Genomic DNA, 21,841 nt, shown 5'->3' with positions numbered 1-21,841 from the left:
TCCCCTAGTGCAGAACTGGTAGTGAACGTTGCCGACATACTTGACAAAATTACCAGAATAAAATGCTACTATTTCCTTTTTCTTCGTATAGAAGAAATACCCATCTGATTGGAATTTATATGAATGTAACAATGGGAACACTCCTAGATGTTGCTGTTGGAGTGGAGCTGTACTATGTTGAAGATGAACCTTCAAGAATGATGGAGACATGCTTCTAAAATTTCCACGTACCTGAAAATTTTGGCCAATTGTTTTGGGAAGTCGGTTTGAAAATGAGACCCCTCGGAGATGGTAGAATTCTCCTATCAGGCAATTTCAAAGACCTAGTCAATAACAATTAGAAACATACTAGCAGGAGAACGCCGCGCATGCGCCAATGTAATGATGCCCAGTAATGTCCAGCTGAGTAATTAATTTTTTAATATTAATTAATTCAAAAAAAAAGTAATGTATTAAGGATCGCGGGCCAGTGGCTGCATAGTTTAGCTAAGTAGAAGCGAAAATTACCAGCAATGTATTTAATTCGTAGGTATATTACACAGCATAGTTCAGCTAAATTCGTTAAGCATGTGAATAAATATTAAATGTGTGATACCAAGGAAAAATCTTTTCAACTCCGGTATCGTCGAAGATCAAAGCTGTAAATATATTTTCAGATTCCGGAACAAAGACAAGAGTTTCGTTGTGCTGCAGTTGATGCTCAAGAATGAAACCTCTCCAGTTTTGATGAAGGCGTTCATGTTTTACACCTATCTGAGTACTTTTATTTCCAGTATTGATAAGTAACTTGGGAGTCTTGGAACCATTGATGAAGTGATCAATAAAGCGTGGAATTTTCTGTCATGAAGAGGTGCAGATCAGAAGATATGCAGAAACAAAAGGAAATTGCTTCCAAGAAAGTTGAGACGACAAAGAGAATGCAGGTAAACATGGAATAGCTTACCAAACTGTTTGGAGTTGCAGAGTTAAATATTTGATAAAAGCAAATCGAATCAGATAGATCCTGGCAGAAATTCGGTCTCAGCGAGGAAGCAACTTGCTGTTGTCTAGTAGGTGTATGGATATCATCTGCAATTAGTGATTATGCGTTAAATTAAAAATTATATATGATATGGATGAGGATATGAGATAGATACAGTGATATTTTGACCTCGTGATGCGACGACATTCATGTGCAACAGGTCTGGTAGGGGAACTGTCCAGGGCAATAAAACTTGTTTTTGTAGTTCACAAAAGTGAATGACATCAAATATCAGATTCCCGCTATGTCGAAGCAACAACGTGTCATGTCTTTTAACAATGTTGTGTTCACAAAAAGCATCCCACCCTTCTTCGAATGAATGATCAGTAACTGTGATAGTCCATTGCCGCAGTCCAACCCTTAGAATGATTCTATTGCAATGATGCTGATGAAGCAACAATTCAAACTGAGTAGGTAATACCTTGAAAAAATGAGGCAGGAAAATAACGTCAAAGAATACCATGCTATTCAACTCTAAATGCTGCAATATAGGCGAACATGAACTAAAAGTTAACCTGTCCTCTGTGGATGCATTTGAGTAGAAAACAGCATGCTGGTAAAGAGCTATTTGTCGGATGAAAATTCGTTGGAGATACAGACATTGTTTCTGCCATTGATCTATTAGGAGGAAAGTTGAAGAATTGAAAAATCAGAAAAGTGGCTTGTTAATAGAAATTACAAGCACAAGTCTGGTAACCTTTAGGCCAAGTTTGGTGTTTGAAGGGGGTAAAAAACCAAAAACAAGAACGTCTAGTGTCAATTCATCTTAGATGCACATTGTAGCAAGTTTAACTGCATTAATGTGCCTGATTAAATGAGAGATGTAAATGTTCTTTCACAACAGCTGCAAAAGCGATTAATTGGTAATGTTTGATAAAGCAAAGTAAATGTACAAAACAGGATATGTGTCAATTTGCAGTGAAATAATCAATTCAAATTACAGAAAAAAAAATAGTTGCTGTGAAAATCAAAACTAGAAATGATTCTGTACAAACCCTGATCAATGGAGTCGCAGTCTTCTTGCCCATCCCCTCTAAATTCCTCGGGCACACAATGTTCTTCTTGCCAATTTTTCTTTAGGGACTGCCGGGCAGAGTAACAGTTAATTGTTCTAGTTTCAATGTAATTGTGCACCTAATTTTGGACTTTTGTGTCTAAACGTATATTAACTACAAAAACTGACTAATGATCTCAGGCGATGCAAGAACTGACTATGAACAACTACAAATCAAGGACGCCAAATATATGAACTACGGGCAAGCAGATAACTGACCTACAATATACATAGAAACATAAGAGTTCCAGATAACAGTATGAGCAATTTCAAAGACCTAGTCAATAACAATTAGAAACATAAGAGTTCCAGATTGCATGCACCAGATATAACTCAAGGTGTGGACGTATATTCTTCCCGTTTAAACACAAAAAAAATAAAATAAAATAAATTCTTGACTGGTTATAATGAAAATAAATAAGCAATTCGATAACCCACCAAAAACAAGTAGGCACTTAAACTGACAATCTAAGATCCTGATGCATGCACACATAGAAGCATACCAGAACTAGTAGACAAAGTAGAAGCCATGTGAAAACTAGAAACTTTTGCATTGTATGAAAGTCAGATGTAGGCCACATTCACCAAAATGTTAGTTCGCACAAAAATGAAGGCTTTAAAATTTAGCTAATAAACCTCCCATCACAAATATCCTAAGCAAAACTAGTCAAGTGACCTACTTCTTGCCAGCCTTCTTCTTTGAGCTAGTATTAGCAGACACCGGTTTGGGATGCTTCTCAGCTTCACTTGGGTCCAACCATTTGAGGGGATGGTGATTGAGAAAAGGCCAATTGGGAACAGTAATGAGAGAAGTCAATAGAACGCCAGCAGCATATATCAGCAGCATTATCTGAAATGAGCCCAAAACATAGCCTGAAATAAATGCCACCACAGCAGAGCTCACCAGCATTATCTGCATGAGCTGCTCCGCTAGCTTCTGCCCTTGCCAATCCATCTATCAATAGATAGCATAAGACGTCTATCACACAAAAAAAAAATAACATTAAGATCGAGGATAGGAACTGGAGATAGATGACAACACATCCAAGAACGAAGTACACTAAGGCTGTGTGTGGTTCCCTGTCAAAATTGTTATTTTATCCAACAGAAATGTAGCTCAATTCCCTGGGACACAAATGCTATTCTAGCAGAGAACCACACGAGGCTTAAAGGTAAAATCCCATCTAATACTGCCCTGAAACAATTCGTTCATTCGAGGTTGGAAGTCAAATAAGTGGAATGCTTGCTCCAAAATGGGGAAATTTTCCACGTATCCGAGGTAATTGCAAACAAGAAACAGAAATTAAAGGAAAAAACACCAAATTTCTACTCAAATTCCTTCCACAATTCTCAGAAGTAGAGTGCTCTTCACTTTAACAAAATTGTAAAACAAAAAATCGTGAATTGGACTGAGCATATAGAATTAAGAAGAGGAAAAAAAGTGCCAAGAATTCTACACAGAATTGATAATAGAAAGAAGTACATAAAGCATGTATTAGACATATAGCAGAATAAATTGGCGATACATCAAAATTCAGATTGCGCCCCCAATAGAGGGCGCCTAGCTCACATCCACATTGAATCGGAGACTGGGATAATGGTAAAAAAGAATATCTTCATCTTGCACAGATTTTACATTATAAATTATGTACTGTCAAGGAAAAAAAAGGCGATACACTCTAGCAAGGTAAGAAACTCTAATACTACAAGAATAAGATTCACATTCTAGGCCCCAAACAAAACATCATTCGTGTCTCCTGAAGGACTTCCAGGACTTCTTTCAGGTCGGCAAGAAATGCGGAAGTTGTCTGGCTTTTAAGAAGAATATCATCCACATAGGCCTCGACAGTCCGGCCTATTTGACATTTAAAAGCTTGGTTAACCAAGCGTTGATACGTGGCCCCGGCGTTCTTCAGTCTGAAAGGCATGGTGGTGTAACAATATGTGCCTTTGTCAGTGTAGAAGGCGGTTTTCTCCTGATCCTCCGGACTCATCCCGATCTGGTGATATCCTTTGAAGGCATAAAAAAAGCAGAGGATTTCATAGCCCATTGCCAAGTCTACCAAGGTGTCGACTTTGGGTAATGGGTAGCAATCCTTGGGACAGGCCTTGTTGAGGTCGGTGAAGTCAACGCACATTCTCCAGGCCCCGGTGTCCTTTTTTACCATGACCGGGTTGGATAACCAGGTCGGATACTGGACCTCCCGGATGATCTTGGCGGGGAGGAGCTTATCTATCTCTTCGCCCACAACTCGGCTGCGCTCAGGGCCGAGGTGCCTTCTTTTTTGTTTGATCGGGCGGACTTGGGGATCGACGTTCAACTCATGTACCATGAGGTGATGCGGGACTCCTTGAACCTCCTCTGCGGCCCAAGCGAAGACGTCCCAGTACTCTCTGAGGAGGTCTACCATACCTCTTTTAACAGGACCGGGCAGTCGGGTACCAACGCGAACTGTCTGATCAGGCTTCGTGGGGTCCAGAGGGAACTCTTCCACCTCATCCCCAGTCTCCAGCCTTGGGATCTTCTCAGCTTGCTGAGGATCAATGCTATCTATTGTGAGGATATTTGACCTCTTCTCGGGCCGTGCCCCGGGGATTGATGGGGAGGCTGCTTGGAGAGTGGCGAGGTAACATTCTCGGGCAGCGCTGACTTCACTATTGACCTCGGCCACTCCCGCAGGAGTAGGAAACTTAAAACTTAGGTGATAGGTGGAGTATACTGCCCGCAAAGCATTAAGTGTAGGTCGGCCGAGTAGCAAGTTGTATGGGGAGTCAGCCTTGACTACTGCGAAGTTGACGGGGATGGTTCTGCAGCGGGGGTGACGCCCTACAGTCACTGTCAAAGTCACCATCCCTTCGGGGTGCACAATGTGTCCCCCGAACCCGACAAGGGGGGTCCTTACCGGGGTCATGCTCTCCCTGGCCAGTTTAAGACTCTCAAAGGTACGGAGGTACATGACGTCAACTGAGCTCCCCGGGTCAATGTAGACCTTTTTCACGATGTAGTTATTGGTGAGGATTTCAATCACCAAGGCCTCATGACTACTGGAGGCAGCCGGGACGGGATCACTAGGCCCGTAAGTGATCACCTCGGATAGGCGAGAACTTGCCTCGGCCTGATCCGGGTTGATTTGCCTGTAGGTCCTTTTCCGGGAGTTCTGACTGTCTCCTCCCGTCGGACCTCCGGCAATTGTATTGATGACCCCGGCTATGTTGGATCCATACCCTAGCCCGTGACCTGAGGATCCGTCTCGGGGAGGCATTTTTGTCTCCCTAAGATCCTCCGGGGGCCTACAACTGCTTCTTGATGTCCGCCTTTCGTCTCGGCGTTGATCACCCCGGTGGTCACGTCGAGGTTCATTACGAGGTTGGCCTCCACCTCGGCGGACGAACTGCTTCAGGTGTCCCTGTCTGATGAGATTCTCGATTTCCCTTTTGAGGTCGTTGCAGTCCTCGGTTTCGTGGCCGGTGTCCCGGTGATACAGGCAGTAGAGGTTCGGATTCCTCTTATCCCTGCTGCTATACATCTTGGGAGGGGCCTTCCCGAGACTGTTCTGCTCCATCACAGACAACACTCGGGACCGGGTGGTGTTCAGGGGGGTTAAGTCGGACTCAGGGATGGGTGGCTTCCCCTTGGAAATCCTGTCGAAAACGCTACGGCGGTCTCGGCTAGGACTTTGGAAGGCACTCCCTGAGCCCACTTCACTTCGGCCAAGATCTTTCCCCTTCCTGGGGTCTATCTTCGGGCGAGCGGCTTGGACCTCCTTCTTCATGCGGTTGAGGTCTTCGGCCTGGATGCCCTTCTCGACCTTCAACCACAATTCGTGGAGTGAACGGGGATACTTCTTGTGGATTCCCGTGTTGAATACCCCGGCAACGAGCCCATGGGTGAAAGCGGCAATGGTGACCTGCTCATTAGGGTTAGGTATCTGCACGCTTTCTTCGTGGAACCTCTGGACATACGATCGAAGTGATTCCCCCGAGTTCTGCTGCATATTCAGCAGATAAGCTGAGGTTCGGGTCGTCGGTCGGGAGGAGACAAAACGGTGAAGAAATTTCTCCACTAATTCCCCCAGGGTTGAAATGCTCCTAGGTTCTAGACCCCAGAACCTTTTTCGAGCTGTCCCCTGGAGGAATACCGGAAAAGCCCGGCATATGACGGGATCAGGGATGCAGTATAGGCGGAAGGCCGAGATGAAGGCATGAATGTCCCCTCGTTGATGTCATCCGTAAAGGGTGGAGCCCTCTGGTAATCCACCCCAGCTCTCTCCGAGGGTCGAGGTTCCTCAGGTCGTCGGCCCAAGAGCCCTTTTGACAAAGACCTGGTCAGGGAGGCTACCTTAGAAGTAGCTTTGGAGAATGCTTTCTTCGAGGCACTTCGGCTCAAGCGCCTCCCATCGGATTCTTCTTCGGACGAAACTTCAGGGGATCCATCCGATTTCCTTTTAGAGGACTCGGCCTTTTGCTTGCCTTGTTTCTTAAGATACCTCCCTAACTCCTCGAAAATGTTAGGGTTCTCGGTCACAAACTCGGCCATACGGGTTATGGCTTCTTCGTTTGCGGGCTGGTTCCTTGGGGACTCCGGCCCTTCGGAAATATTTTCTCGCGGAGCTGCATTGCTCTGCTCAGCCCCAATAGTGAGAGCTTTCCTGCTCCTAGAACGCGTAGGCTTCATTCTCTGATGTCTTTGCGTTCCCACAGACGGCGCCAATTGAAGAGGTTATTTTCGTCTTGCTGGAGTGAGTCACCCGAGCTGGAGAAGACCTTTTATCTTGGGTGGTTCTCTCGGACGAGGTCACCTGTTTAAATTGTAAGAGGGACTAAAGTCCCCGGTATAACTCCGAAGCTTAAGTCAGTTCGGTAGTGAAAGGGTAATTTAAGTGTAGAGAAGACTAGTATGCTTTACCAGAAGATTCGTCCTCTTCTTTTTAGTAGAGGTGTTGAGTATTTATAGAAGTCAGATAGGAGAGAGGGACTGCTTGCACAGGTCCCTAGAGATCCGGCAGGGTCAGTGTATCAAGGTGACTTAATGGACTCTGCGAAAAGGTGCGCCGGAACAGTCGTGTGTCAGGCGGCGCATGTCAGGCCAGCTTTATCAGAAGTGTCAGAGGTGTCAGAGACCATGTTCCACAACTCCGGTTGCCAAGTCATTATACTTGACTTCGGCTTAACGAGGGAAAGCCTTGGCCGAGGCAGTAACTGGGCCGAAGTCAATTCCCGATGGTGAAAGGCCGAGGCAGTCGGAACGAAGAAATACAGGATGGGACCCCAGCTCTAGCCGAGTTGGAAATACCCTCCTCAGTGAACAATGCTGGGATTTCAGGTCCACCTTGTTCAGATATACGTAATTTTCAACTCTCAGAGTTCGAAAAAGTGTTTGATGTAAACGTGAAAGGTGTTTTTCTGGGAATGAAATATGCGGCTGGTATCATGATTCCGCTCAAGAAGGGCTCGATTGTTTCTCTTAGCAGTGTTGCGAGTGCAATTGCCGGTGCAGGAACTCATGCATATGTAGGATCCAAGCATGCTATTGCAGGGCTCACCAAGAATGCAGCTGCAGAGTTGGGGAAGCATAACATAAGGGTGAACTGCGTATCTCCTTATGCTGTTGCGACACCCTTGGCTTTTGCTTATGTTCCTGAAGATGAACGGACTGAAGAGGCCATCGATGGTTTTCGATCGTTTGTTGGGAGGAATGCTAACTTGCAAGGTGTAGAATTGACTGCAGATGATGTTGCCAATGCTGTACTCTTTTTGGCAAGTGATGAAGCAAGGTATGTAAGCGGGGCCAATCTCATGGTTGATGGAGGCTTCTCCTGTGTGAATCACTCTCTTCGTGCTTTTAGATGAGGAAAACTGGCTAGCAAGAGTAGGCACTTTGCGCGTTGTAGGCTATGCTTTCAGACTCGAAACGGGTATCAACTCGGTTGAATTCAGGAATTAGGGATTAATGAGTTCGATCGGATTCAACTAGGAGTCAAAATTTTACAAAACTGGATTAATTATAAGCATTGGTGCATATCTTAGAAAAGCTGTAAATGAGTTTATTAGCAGGTAATTCAAAGAAAATGAATATTAATATGCTTGTCTAGTATCTTATTCTGAATTAAGGAATCTGGTAGCTCACGTAATTAGTATTTTAACAAAAGATATACTCATTTCATTGATTACCAGAAAATAGAGCTTTATAAAGGAGTAAAACCTCCTACTACATCCCAAAAAAAAAAAAAAAAAAAGTTGCAACTAACAAGCACTATACAAGTGACATTTGACCAACAAAAAGAATTCAAACAAATATCCCTTAATCCATCCCTCATTTCAAGAAAAATTCCAGATTTTCTTTAGTACAGGAAACTTTTAGGCCATGAGAGACAGGTCAACCATACCACTTTCAACACTACAATAACTATTTGTACTGGAGAATTTGCAGAATGCTAAAAAGTTCTCTTGTTCCTCTCCTGCCATGTATTTCAAACTGTCGCAGCCAGTACCAATCTTCTAGTCAGAACTAACTTGTTTGCTCCACCATTGATATTCTTACTGCCAACTCATACTACCTCTATAAAGCAAGCACATCCTCTGAACTGTATCCCACACAGAACACGAAAATTTACATTCGAAAAACAAATGCCCTCTAGAGTCATTTTCATGACCACATAAAACACAAAGGAGAGACACTTTTGCAACTTCTCACCTGCAAAATCTATCTTTAGTCATCAGTTTTCCTTGAATATATAGCTAACCAAGTACAAATGCAGACTTAGGAACGTGCCCCTAGCCCCAAACCAGTTTTTAGCATCCCACTTTATTACTAGAACAAACCACTTTGTTCATAGCAGATTGAATAGAAAAATCACCAGAAGAAGAGTCTAACCGAGTAACATAGTCTTGTCTAGGCAAATGCTACAATAAAGAGGGAGGAGTAGCAGCTTTAAATTCCTATACCAGAGATGTAAGTCTCCGATCTTGTGGCAATTCCCATTGATGAAGCCTACAACCTTCAATTTAGGAGATAATCCTAAATATCTAAGTAGAGACACAGGAAATTTCTTGTACAAAGGGCCCAAAAGGTGTCATGAATCATACCAGAAAGAAGTAGGGGCCCCATCACTAATGGACGCTTGTATAAGAGGTTTAGCAATATGTCTGAGCTGCAACAGCTTCCTCCAAACCCAAGAGCAACCAGAAGGAATTTTTAGCTCCCAAAAATTACACTTCCTCAATACATAAAGTATCCATATCACCCACAAGGAATCCTCTTTTTGAGTTTCCCAACAAAAGCTTCAAATGAGTTTCAAGATTAAACAATGATTCCATTCAGCTGTGCTCCTTATCCCTAAATCCTCTACTTTTCTTGGTTGACAAACACCTGACCACTTCAATTTGACAGCACAATGGGACTTCAAATCACCAACCCAAAGAAATGATGCTACTAACATGCTACCAATCTTGTGAATGACAGCTTGAGGAAGAATGAACACACTAAACCAATAAAGATAAATGCCACATAGTTTGAATCAGTTGCACTCTACCACCATGACTAAGTATCTTTGCTAGCTGCCCAACTACGTTTTTTTTTTTGTTGGACCATAATAAAAATGGGCTGACAATCTTTGAAATTGAGCTTAGAAGATATCAAAGATAGTAGATATCTAAAAGTAAGGGACCTCATTGGCATTTCAACTATATTATACAATTCTTAGCCATGTCATCATACACACAAGATAGGAATCCGTTACACACTTCTGTAAATTGGGCTTTAAGCCAGATAAATTCTCAAATTCAGAAAGAACCTTGTTAACTGTTTGAAAAGAATATTCAATAGTTGTAGTCAGAAGAAACAGATCATCCGAAGACATCAGATGAGATAGTCCATCTCCAAACAAGAAAAGCGAAAGTCAACTTTCCTTTCTGTTTGGTAAACTATTATACTTTTTCTCTATACGTGTCTAAATATAGATCTTTTTCTGGTGCGAAATCCCAAAAGATGCTTTTTTAAATGGTTATCAAATATTTTAAGTGAAAATAATGTCATATTTTCTTATATATTAGTTCCTCTCTCAATCAGTGGCAGAGTCAGGTATATTCAAGTAGGGTAAATATAACCCACTTAATCTTTAGAAAACTCCATATAATATATGCAATTATGTATTGTTATAGATTTACTATCACAGAAAATATGTGTATGAGGTCAATACAAAATAAAAATGAAAAAGAAATTGAGGTACAACTTGCCAACATATCTTCCCTACATCCCTACATATAAGTAAAAAATTGGATACATGCTATCTACTCTTTGAAATAGTATCATACAACACTCCAATTTAAGTTGATTCTCAAATTAATCTCATATTTTTTAACTTTAAAGTTAGTAAAATTGGTATCAACTCAGAACAAGATCCAAAATAAATCCCATATTTTTTGAACTTTGAGATGAATTCAACTTAATATTTCACCCCTCCTTCTTAGTGCAAGGTCTTGACTCTGGTATTGCTTAAATTTTATAAAAGGAAACCCATTTTTAGTCAAATTTTAAACAAAACAAAGTATATGTTTCCCTTGTGTTCTTTTTGTCCTTGCACCACCTGAGTAATTATTGCACCGAAGTGGCCAATCAAATAGTTATAGACTTGTTAACATTCATTTGTACATTAAAATCTTGAATGTGCTATTCATTCTTTTATTTGCACCAGTGATGTTTTCTAAGTGATTGATATAACAAATATTCAATTTTTACTATCAACTTTTTTGACCAATTATTAGTCATGTCCTTTTTTTTTTTTTTTTTTGGTTGCCTGCCACGGTATCCAGGGCTTTGCCCTGACTAATCCGTTGGTCGACCCGGATCGCACACCTGGCTGTGGTGGGTGAGTCTCCCAACAAGGGTAGCTGCATACGCCAGGTTTCGAACCCGAGACCTGCTTAAGCGAATCCAAGCTGCTTACCACTTGGCCCAACCCCAGTTGGTAGTCATGTCCTTGATCTCTACTTATATGGTACATTATGCACGACTAAATGGCTCCGACCAATTATTAGTCATGTCCTTGATCTCTACTAAATTGCTCCGACCAATTAAATGGTACATTATGCACGACCAATTATTAGTCAAGTCTTTTACATATTCTTACTTTTTAAACTGTTACCATTCCATTTTCTACAAGTAATTTGTTGTATTTTCTTTTTCTCAATCTAGTCCTCATAATTTAATGCGATGGTTCTAAAATAACTGCATATACATGTAAGTACTGGTTGTACAATTTTTCTTTGAAATATATGTATTCCTTATTTTTCTTGAATATGTTTTATTTCCTTTCCTTCTTTTCAAACTTTTTTCCTGTTCTCCACTTTTTGTCGGCCTCTTAGTTAAATATTTTGATTTCCCAGCTGTGTATTAGTAACCGTTTGGTCATGTATTCTTAATTAGACATGTCAATGGATCGAATCTTATCCAAATCCAACCCAAAATCCAATGTACTTGGGTAAGGTTTGGATTTAAGTTTTCAAATCCAAACCCTATCCGGACCTAGACCCTGTAAAAGAGTTATGGATTTGGGTAGAGTATGATATTCTATGATCTACATCCAAATCTAAACTCATACCGAATCCTACCTAGACCTATGTATATAAAATTAAATTATATATATATATATCTAAGTAAATTCATATAATATTCTAATATTCTATGGTCACTGGATTGAATACAATAAGATTTCATGATTGTTTTCTTTTTTCAAACTAATTCTAGTTGTTATTATAATTAGTACAAACTTTTTCAGAAGAAGGAGAAAAAGTAAAGTCAAATAAATGAAAAATTGGACGTAGATACAATTGAAGTTTTAAAAATAAATAAAAGCAGTCAATAATAGTTATTTTTTTAAATTCATTTTATTGCATTCAACTTCTCAAATATTAATTTTATTATTTGAAAATAAAATTTGGATAGTGTTTATATTTTTTTTGAAATATATATGCATTTAATATATTTTTACTTTAATGTGTTTAGAAAAATATAACGGATATCCATTGGATATCTAGATTCAAGAGGGTTTGGGTTTGGACTTATTTTTTTAGACCCATAAGTATTTGGATCTGGGTTTGCGTCTAACTAAATTTAATGGGTCTGAATCTAAATTAAAGGGATCCTACTCAAACCCTATCCATTGACATGCCTACTCCTAATGTATGAAATTCTGTAACAAATTGAGTCCTTAGCCTAATTTATTAATTGTTGTCCAATATCCTAAAAAGTATGTCTACATATTAGGAATCAGAAAAGAATAAATTTGTTTTTGAAGTCCAAGTTATCTCAAGATAAGTCATCTCCCTAATTTGTGGGATTTTGAGGCCATCCTCCATGGACATACCATCCTAGTGAGTGTAAGATTAATCATGAGACAAAAAATCTCAATTGTATAAAATGCTCAATGATAATCTGGATAAAAAAAAAAGAACTTCTAAAATTGAGCACTAATTCTATAATTATTGATCACATACAGAAAGGCAATTATTATATTGCAATAATTCCTATGCCAATCTGTGCGACTATTATTTTGCAATAATTCCTATGCCAATCTTTGCTATATTATTTTGCAATAATTCCTTTACCAATCTTTGCGACTCTAGGACACGAACAAGATGGTAACTTTGTTTATTTTTTTGGAGCAAGAATTGAAAATTTTTATCCACATATGCAAGAAGAGTTTGTACAAGAGGAAAAATCCTAATCTACATTAGTAAAATTTCACTAACTGTTTATAAATTGAAACATCGAAATGAGAGTCTTCATTCTAAAGCTATGTCCCAGGCAGTGGCGGAGCCACATGTTGCTGCTTAGAAAGTTTAGAAATTTTTTAAATTGCTCCTTAGTTGTCTCCCATAAAATTTTTAGACTTCTCTTTTCCTATCGTACATTGCCCCCTAAATAATTAAAAATTCATACTCATACCCTTTACAAGAGTGTTAAACTTACCAAAAATTAAATATGAATGTTAATTTAAATTTAATTTTCATTACAAATTTTAAGCACAATTTAGATTTAAAAGCATATTTAATATAGCAAAAAGATGAATTTTTAAGATAGACATGGTTAATGGTTTCAAACTCTGTTTTTGCGACAATTCTTGTTCTAATGGAGTTTGACCCCCTAACTCTAGGGTCCTGACTTCGCCCACTGATCATGTTCACCTTGTCTCAAGCAAATGCAACGTGTTGATCTGTGAACTTATTCAACTATAATAAAGCTGTTTGTCTTTGTTGTTGAAAAAGATGATGGAATATCGATGATTGCTATGCATGTATCATATGTTAGCTTTTGTTGCTGCCCTAGAAAAAACATTCTAGATTCCATATCATGGTACTTAACAAAGCTTTCTGATAGGGTGCGATTTTATCATTTATTTTATTATTAATTTCCCCTATTATCTGATCTGATGTGGATTAATTGCTAGATTCTACTCATTTTTTATATTTCGCATTTATTTCAGGGAGTAGAACGAAAATACCATAACAAGTGTCAATTTGGCAGTTTTCAAGAAAGAGTTCAAGTAGCAGGCATCTAGAGACATTTTTGGAATATCAAACCGCAACCCTTCTTGGTAATTGGCCCAAAGACAACATTAAAAAGGAGAGGCCGAAGTCTTCTTTTTCCTCTCTCGCGGCTGGGCGGCGGACGCCGCACAAGAGCAATAGGCTAATTAGAATAGGAGTTGCGCAGAGGAAGAGCACTGACTCTCTTCTGAGTTTGTTTTTGTCCTTTAGCTTAGTTTCTTTTGACTTTTCCTTGTGGGCTCTAGTAGCTCTTATTTCTCCGTATGTCAAGACAAGTGTTATGCAATTAGTCAATTAGTCATTCTCAGAAGATCTGCTATTCATCCTTTTGTTCGAATAGAGTGAACTCTTTTGATCAAGGATAATGGCCGCAGCTTTTTCTACATCTTTGCGTGGATTTTTCACCTCAAGTATGAACTAATTTTTCCATTCTAGTCAAGGGACAACGGATGCTTTGGGTCGCCTAAAATTGTGAGATCGATTTAATTTTATCTTTTTCTCTATTTATTGGTATTCGCATATTCCTTGGTTGCAGTGCCTATGATTGTTTAATTAATTGATTGTCTTGGATCCGGATAATTAGTTAATCTGATAATCTATTGTCAATTAGGGCATTAAATCCGTAATTGTTTAATTGCTCTAAAATAGTGACAACTGGCATGATTAGACTTGTGTCAGGGGAATACGCGGGCTAATCTAAAATAACCCTGGTAGTGCGTTATTTGGTTAGAATAGGGCTCCTCTAATACGTAAGGCAATTGGGAAATTAAATTCTACGGGCGTACCTAGGATTATTTCCTAATTAGAGCAGTGATTAACGGGCGTACCTTGATCACCGACACAGTAAGGAGGGGTTGACTGCCATCGTTTGTTTGGTAGTTATAACCTATTTATTGATAAATAATTGGAATTGCCTTTGTTTCGATGATCAATTAGGTGCACCATTGTTGAAGTTATTTCTTGGCTAGATTCTTAATTATCACTCATTTGATTTTAGTAGATTGTTATTTAATTTTTAGTAGTTTCTTAGATTTTCTTTGTTTACCATCTTCTGCATAAAAACACCCCCTTGTCACTGTGAACTTGAAAAGAAATAATTACTCACAGTCCCTGTGGATTCGACCCTACTCACCGCTATCTACAGAAATCACTTTTAGTTTGAGCAGGTTTTTATTATTGCACAGGCTGACGACCTGTCACTTTCTAGTACTAATAGTAACTAACAAATAAAATTTGAAACAGCCTTTGAAAGAACCATAATAAAAAGTTAGAAGCTTGCATTATTCACTGAAAATGCAAGTTCGTGAGGGATCCACGAAGGTGGCAGAGGAACATTATGCATGAATAATGGGTTCCAGAATCCAGAGTTTGTTTGTCAGGCAGAACATAAGGGGCTGCCTAATCTTCATAATTGAAGTATTATTCTACTCGCATAAAATCAATGCCAACGCAAAATTCGATTCTAACTTCCCCACTTTTCTTTAAAAATGGATTAGGATGCATGGCCTTCTCATACTATTGTTTAAAAACACGAACAACCTTGTTGTACCTCGTTTATTACCACAAAAAAAAAATGGATATTGGGTTCAGGTTTTTGCTTGTTCTTCATAATTGATGTGTTGGATTAGGAAGATTTACTATTCAAGAATAAAAATAAAGTAAATGATATTGGAAGATTGGACCTTATAAGGGAAGCAAGTTCTCCCAGTGCTTGTCTCTCTATTTATAAGACTTGGTCCACAAAATACATAGTACAATAAAATGACTAATTTCCCCATCAGAAGAAAACCACAAAATAGTTTACCAAAATCCTTATATCAATCTAATAAATGATTTATCCAATTACTATTGAAAGCACCCTAACCAAAGTCCGCTCCATACTAAGGATACCAAACAAAAAAATTAATTAAACAAGGGCTTCTACGTACCATATTAGGTCAAGTTCACTTCTCGTTGTACCAAATAACTACTAGGAAGGAAGAGTCCGCCCTCAAAAATTTACCTGATGAAAAGATATCAAAAGCCTGCCAATGTTAATAGTTTAATACTGCATTTTGTTTTAATATGATCATTGTAGATGAGAAGTTGGACCCGGACCCCCTGGTGTGAAAGTGTGAACTTAGCTGTGGGTTTTCCTTGTGCACATGTAAAAAGTAACCATGTAAGCTTTGGAAATGCCAGGTAACAGAGAGACAGTACTCAACACCAATTTTTATATGTTTATGAAGATATTTTAGGAATTCCCCAGCAATCTGGGAATTCCCTGCCCATCCAGGAGATCTCATTGCTTCAATTTCCCTAACAAACGTATCTCTGGTTTGGCAACTTCATCATACCACAAAGTATAATCCTAAGAAAGATGATGTATGAACATGGATTATTTTACTATTACTTGGATACCTTTACAACAAGATGATCCACCGCATTTTCAATAGTCACCAACCCCAATCATTCATCCTTACCTAGACCCCACAATCAATATTCATCCTTATCAAGATCAGGCAAATCAGTATGCATCTTCACTTGCTTCTCATGAGCATAAAACTTGGGAGATCATCATCATTAACGGTATCAACGCGGCCAGGAAAGGGCAGCCAAAGCCATCATCAGCTGTTTGAGCTGATAATCATGATAGAAGGAAGAACCCTGATGACAGCAAGCAGAAAAGAGCCTTTCATAGAGATATTGAGTGTCAAAGAGGAGACACGAAATGGCTAGTATTTACGCAGGATTCTACTGCCCCTTGAAGATGTAAAGGAGATGAAGCTGGAATAGCTGATGATGGCTTTCGCTCCCTTTTCCCACCATCATATTCATCTTGATCAGAAAAGATCTTTTCATAAAGATAATTGAGCGTTGAAGGAGGTAAGAAATGGCTAATGTTCATGCTTCTCTCAGAAATCTACTTGCTCTTGAATGTACAGAGGAGATGATACTAGCTAATTAACAAACTATTTGGTGAATTCTGACTTTTTATGCATAATCAAACTATATATCAGCTGCGTCTAAAGTTCGATGTAAGTTAATTTCTTTGCGTTTGCTTGTGAGACTAAACTGTAGCATTTATAGGTTTTTAGTGCCTTTTACAACCCTTGTACATATATTAACTCTTCTAACTCTTCTTAACTCTTCGAACTTTTCTTTATTCCAATTCAGTAGTACTATAAGAATTATTGATACTTTTTTTCCCATTTTTCAGTGGAAGCATTTGATACCGGATCATGTTTTTGAGGCAGTTAACTACATAAAACACATTGATCAGAACAATATCAGGGAATATTTGGAAGTAGAGGGACAAGTTGAGAAACTTAACATCAAAGATGTCAAGGGAACAAACTGTGTCTATTTCGTTCACAGTCAAGCCGTGCTTGGGTGGTGGAATTGAGATTCTGATGAAGAATTACTTGGCAGATACCATATTCAATGCGCTGCTTGATGAAGGTCTAGCTGTTGTCAGCTGTGTCTGTACCAAAGTCAATGAAGAATTTATTTACACAATTCAAACTGAGGGACAATTATGACAGGCTAGTACAGCGAAATTGTCAGAAACCTCAGTAGAGATTTCTGAAATTATCCCTAAATTTAAACCTTGGCTTTCTTGAAATTATTTTCAAACTCATAAGATCGGAGATCCCCATTGAAGACAATCCTAAGAGGAAAACAATTTTTTTTTTGTCCACATGTAAAGTATATTTAACTTCTCAAGTGAACACATCATATTCACGGTAAGAAAATGCGAATATTCGCTCAACTTATTTACAATTTTCTATATCGTCTCATGTCATGATTTACTCCGCGGCAACACAATAACCAAATCCATGGTTACTTCATCCCACTTTCATCTTAAAATTGGCAACGTTTGGAGTAGACCTAATGATTTTTCTTTTATGTTCTTTTTTCACTTATTGACAGGTCAAGCAAGTGGATAAGTATTGTGCAATATCTTTCTTCATGTCATTCCACAAATAATACTTCTTTAGATCCTTGAAATATTGGGGTATTCAAGCTAGATTATGCGTGGGAAATAGAATGGTATAGCATGACTTTTTCGGTTCTCACTTATCAAGTAGTAGGATTTTCTAAAATTCTCATAGAACTATGTTCATGTGCATGCTACTATGATTCATCTTATTTTGTATTGCCAAATGATACCCTCTAGTTTCTGGGAAATGTACAACCTAATATGCCTTTTCTGCTCATCCATGAAGCATTGAACTTATCGCACTAGTTATACACAACAACTTCCAGCATACAACTCGTAGTGTTGGGAAATTATTAAGCATCATTTTGGAACAGGTGTAATTTTCAAACTCATTTGCAAATTACAATTGATAGCTTTTCTTTTCTTTTTTTGGGCATGGTTGATAGTTTTTCATGCAAGTCTATCTTGTTTGACAACCCAAATTTTCCATGACATTGCACCAGTATATAGAGGAATATAATGCTAGCATACTGGCGTCTTCCTTCGTACTATAACATACGGATACTAAGTCATGCAGCATTGCATTAACTTCAAAGCTGGAGAAGATGGACTCCATTGGACTTTATTGGTGGCATTCGAGCTTATTAGCAGTTTAGAAAGTTGTACGTTACAACATGTCTATATTTAAAGCTGTATATTCAACTAGAACCAAAATTTGAGATTAATTATCTTCTGTTAATTTTGATCAACTATGATTAGAAAATCTTGTAACCTAAAATGTGCAAGTAGTCCACTTGACATATTTGCCTAAAGTTTGTGAATGCTGATAAGTCAACATACTATTTCTAGATCAAATAATTCCCATTAAGCTGCTAGAATTTTTTTTTGTTTATGTCATACCTGTCAAATTTTGACAAGAGCAAAAGCATGCAGAAAGCAATTTTCATACACTCACAATTAACAACTTTTAGAACCAGTATCTCTGGAAATCTTTTATAGATCTGCTGTTCATGCGAAACGAGTCCCAGTTCTGGTATTGTTCTCGGACTTGAAGTTTTTCCAGGCCATAACTTTTTCTGTCAGCTTTTTTTGCAGACAAATTAGATCAACATCTGTCATACAACTGGCCTGCGAGAACATGATACAAACAATGTGAATCACAAGGCGCCAAACCAGTTATTGCTGTGAAAATCATTTGACTAATTCATCATAGTTGTACCTCAGTTTGGATTCTGTAAAGAAAATTTGCATTGACTTTGGTGCAGATACAGGTAACAACAGTAAGACCTTCATCAAGCAACACATCCAGTATCCTTGATAGCGGAAACCAGTTATTGGCCGAGTAATTCTCCATCAGAATCTCAATTCCACCACCCAAGCATGGCTTGACTGTGAACTTAATAGATGAAGAGTTTGTTTCCTCAACATTTTTGACGTCCGTATTGCTCAATTCACCCATTAAGTATCTCAGCTTATTTCTCTTCGCTTCCAATTCCCTGATATTCTTTTCCATGTGTTTAATATAGTTCACAGCCTCAAGAACATGATCTGATATAGAACGCTTTCCCTGAAATTCAGAAGAAAAAAAATGCAACAAACCTAGAATTCCTATTCAAGTACTGAACTAGTAATACAACAGATAAGTCAGCATAGCGTTTTGTTGGACAGGAAAGGAAAACGACACTCTAAGTGTAATCTCACAAGAAAATGCCAAGTAATTAATGAAAATCGAATTCTAGATGCCGATGATCTGCACTTGTGATTATGGATAAAAAGTGAGGATTCACAAATTATATTAAGCAACTAGTTTGAGTTCCATCACCTTTATATATTCAAGAGGCAGTAGATTTCTGAGAGCAGCACAAAGAGTAGCCATTTCTTGCCTCCTTTTTCTCTCAATATCTCTATGAATGGCTCTTTTCTGCTTGCTGTCATCATGGTTGACCCCACTATCATGATTATCAGCTCGAATAGCTGATGACGACTTCCGCTGCCTTTTCCCTGCTGTGTTGATTTCCTCAGTGTTCTGTTGACATGCCGCAAGTGAAGATGCACCCTGAATTTCCAGATCTTGATGACAGATTGTGGGTTCTAGATAGGGATGAATGGTAGGAAAAAGCAGCGAATCATCTTCATATAAAGGAACCAAATTAGCAGTATAGTCATCCATGTTCAGATAAGTGCTCTCTTAGGTTAATATTCTGCTGATATGATAAACTTGCCAACTAGGGAAACGTTTGTTAGGGTGATTTGATACGGTGGGATCTCCCATATAGGACAAGGATTCCCAGATTCCTGCAATATGTTCATAAACAAATGCTACGAGAAAATAGGATTGAATAGTGCTCCATTCTCACCTGCCATTTGTTTTAATATTGTTGTAGATGAGAAGTTCAATCCCCAGGTGTGCAATTTGCCAAGCAAAGCTTAAAAAAATGGCAGTTGAGAATGGAGCACTACTCCCTATTTTCTTGTAGCGTAGTTTCTCAGGCAACTTTATGAATTTAGTTCCCATCAACCTATTATTGGATGATCATGCTATAACGGTTTTATTTAGGATACAAGAGGTGGTGTTTGATGCCCACATCTCTTTTAGAAAATGTGCTTCACAAGTTGAGTTTTATCGACTCAAATCAAATCTGTTGATTTAATTCTTATAACTTTTGATGTAAATTCATACAACTTGAATATAAACTACATCATGATTGCACTAAACACGTACAAATTTATACCAATATAGTAAGAATTATATGAATCAGTTTGACCAACTCAACTTGTGATGCTCTAAATCTTAGGACACAGTAGAAAAGCTCATGAGGTAATGTCATGATAAAGTTATAAGAAAATGAAAATTTAAGCCTTGTTTAGATTGTGAGTTTTCGCAAAAAATTCCTAGATACATTTCTTGATCACCTTTTAACTCACATATACTTACATCAATACAGTATACTTTTCTACAAAAATTTCAAAAATTTGAAATCCGAACGGACAATTGGTATCTTGATCCCCATGTTTTCAACTAGCTCTAACTCAACATCTAGTCTGTATCCTACTTCGAACTCATTTATCCTCCTCCAATTTCAGAGTCATCTAGTCATCTACAACTTCAATTTAACATATTTAGTCTCCTATATTTGTTCGACAAACAATTTTTAGAATGCATTCAAAGTATCTTTACATCCTGAATTTAAAAATGGAAGTATCTAAATAAGCACTTGTTTCATGATTGACATGAAAGACAAGACATCTCTAAAACACTACAAGCTTTCAGTTATTAAACCCTGAAAGAAATTTTTTGGGAATAGAAGTTGGAAAGGAGCCAGACAGCAATAAAGCAATAGCCACCCTGAGATAGTAGCATCTCCCGACATGTTTAAATACTCTAGCGAAGCTTGTTGGTGTCTTTAAACAAGAGAAGTGCCAGAGAACAATCCTAATCCATTTTTAGATGAACAGTGGGATAGTTGGAATTGCAATTTGCAATGGCATCGATTTTATGCCAATAGTATAATACATCAATTATGAAGGGATTAGGCAGCTTCATATCTTCCGCCTGACAAGCAAAATCCGGAACCCATTGTTTATATATTATTATGCATGGCTTTATCTCACATCGCTTTTTGTACAAAAGGAATTTCTCCCTTGGTTGGTTATAAATGGAGTGGACCTGTGATGGGATTAAGTACAACAAATCAAAAGAGTTTTAGTGGGCTATTTGGATCTTTATATCATTAAGTATTTTGTTTAGTAAAATATTTTTGAACTCTCTTGTGTTTTAATTAGGTGTTTTGGGTTTAGAAACACTTTTCTAAAGCATTTTTGTACTTTTTTTCTTCATAGTGATTGCTCCTCCTTTATTTATGGACATAGATCAATTTGATCGAACTACGGAAGTTCCAAAAACCCTTTTGTTCAATTTACCCTTTCGTCAATTTTTTGACATATATGATGGCCGCGTATATTCCTAGGATTACCACGTAAATTCCAAAAACCCTTTCGTCAATTTTTTGACATATATGATGGCCATGTATATTTTTGGAATTGCCAAAAACCATTTCGTCAATTTCCTGGAACCAGACCTAGCATGTTGAAATTGTTCAGGCCGACAAGCTGATAAAGGATATGATATGTAAACTGTCCTCCTGCCACCTTCGTGGATCCTTCACGAACTAGCATTTTCATCTTTCTTGGCTCTTTCAAGGGTTCTTTCTTATTTAATTTATTCATTTGTCATTATTGGTTTATCAATTATCACACATTGACAGTGAAAATAACAAGGTATTAAGTTATTAGTATG

At 38.4% G+C, this 21,841-nt stretch overlaps 3 protein-coding genes across 5 annotated transcripts; 1 reads left to right on the top strand and 2 right to left on the bottom strand.

The window, feature by feature from the left end:
- Window positions 1–496: 496 nt before the first annotated feature.
- Window positions 497–3,506, bottom strand: LOC113763712 (B3 domain-containing protein REM8-like). 3 transcript variants are annotated; one of them, XM_027307613.1, is made up of 5 exons: window positions 2,756–3,506; window positions 1,537–1,639; window positions 1,151–1,406; window positions 944–1,068; window positions 497–837 (listed from the first exon to the last, which is right to left on the bottom strand). In XM_027307613.1, exons 1-5 carry the CDS (start codon window positions 3,028–3,030, stop codon window positions 562–564), a joined length of 1,035 nt encoding a protein of 344 aa, XP_027163414.1. In that variant the 5' UTR covers window positions 3,031–3,506; the 3' UTR covers window positions 497–561. The 3 variants fall into 3 exon arrangements, with proteins under 3 accessions (XP_027163414.1, XP_027163413.1, XP_027163415.1); XM_027307612.1 differs by having other exon boundaries at window positions 1,151–1,442; window positions 2,756–3,505; XM_027307614.1 differs by lacking the exon at window positions 2,756–3,506 and adding an exon at window positions 2,017–2,431 and having other exon boundaries at window positions 1,151–1,442.
- A 3,789-nt stretch (window positions 3,507–7,295) lies between these two features.
- On the top strand, window positions 7,296–7,925 carry LOC113759523 (xanthoxin dehydrogenase-like). Its single transcript, XM_027302099.1, has one exon. The coding sequence runs from the start codon at window positions 7,296–7,298 to the stop codon at window positions 7,923–7,925; it is 630 nt and encodes a 209-aa protein (XP_027157900.1).
- A 10,627-nt stretch (window positions 7,926–18,552) lies between these two features.
- LOC113759522 (transcription factor bHLH118-like) lies at window positions 18,553–19,714 on the bottom strand. Its single transcript, XM_027302098.1, has 3 exons — window positions 19,367–19,714; window positions 18,764–19,111; window positions 18,553–18,672 (listed from the first exon to the last, which is right to left on the bottom strand). Exons 1-3 carry the CDS (start codon window positions 19,712–19,714, stop codon window positions 18,553–18,555), a joined length of 816 nt encoding a protein of 271 aa, XP_027157899.1.
- Between the last annotated feature and the right edge of the window lie 2,127 nt (window positions 19,715–21,841).

The sequence above is a fragment of the Coffea eugenioides genome, chromosome 2 (genome assembly GCF_003713205.1).
Source record: "Coffea eugenioides isolate CCC68of chromosome 2, Ceug_1.0, whole genome shotgun sequence".
Taxonomy (NCBI): Eukaryota; Viridiplantae; Streptophyta; class Magnoliopsida; order Gentianales; family Rubiaceae; genus Coffea; species Coffea eugenioides.
Note: the sequence above shows the minus strand (reverse complement) of the source record. Positions and strands in the feature narration are given on the sequence as shown.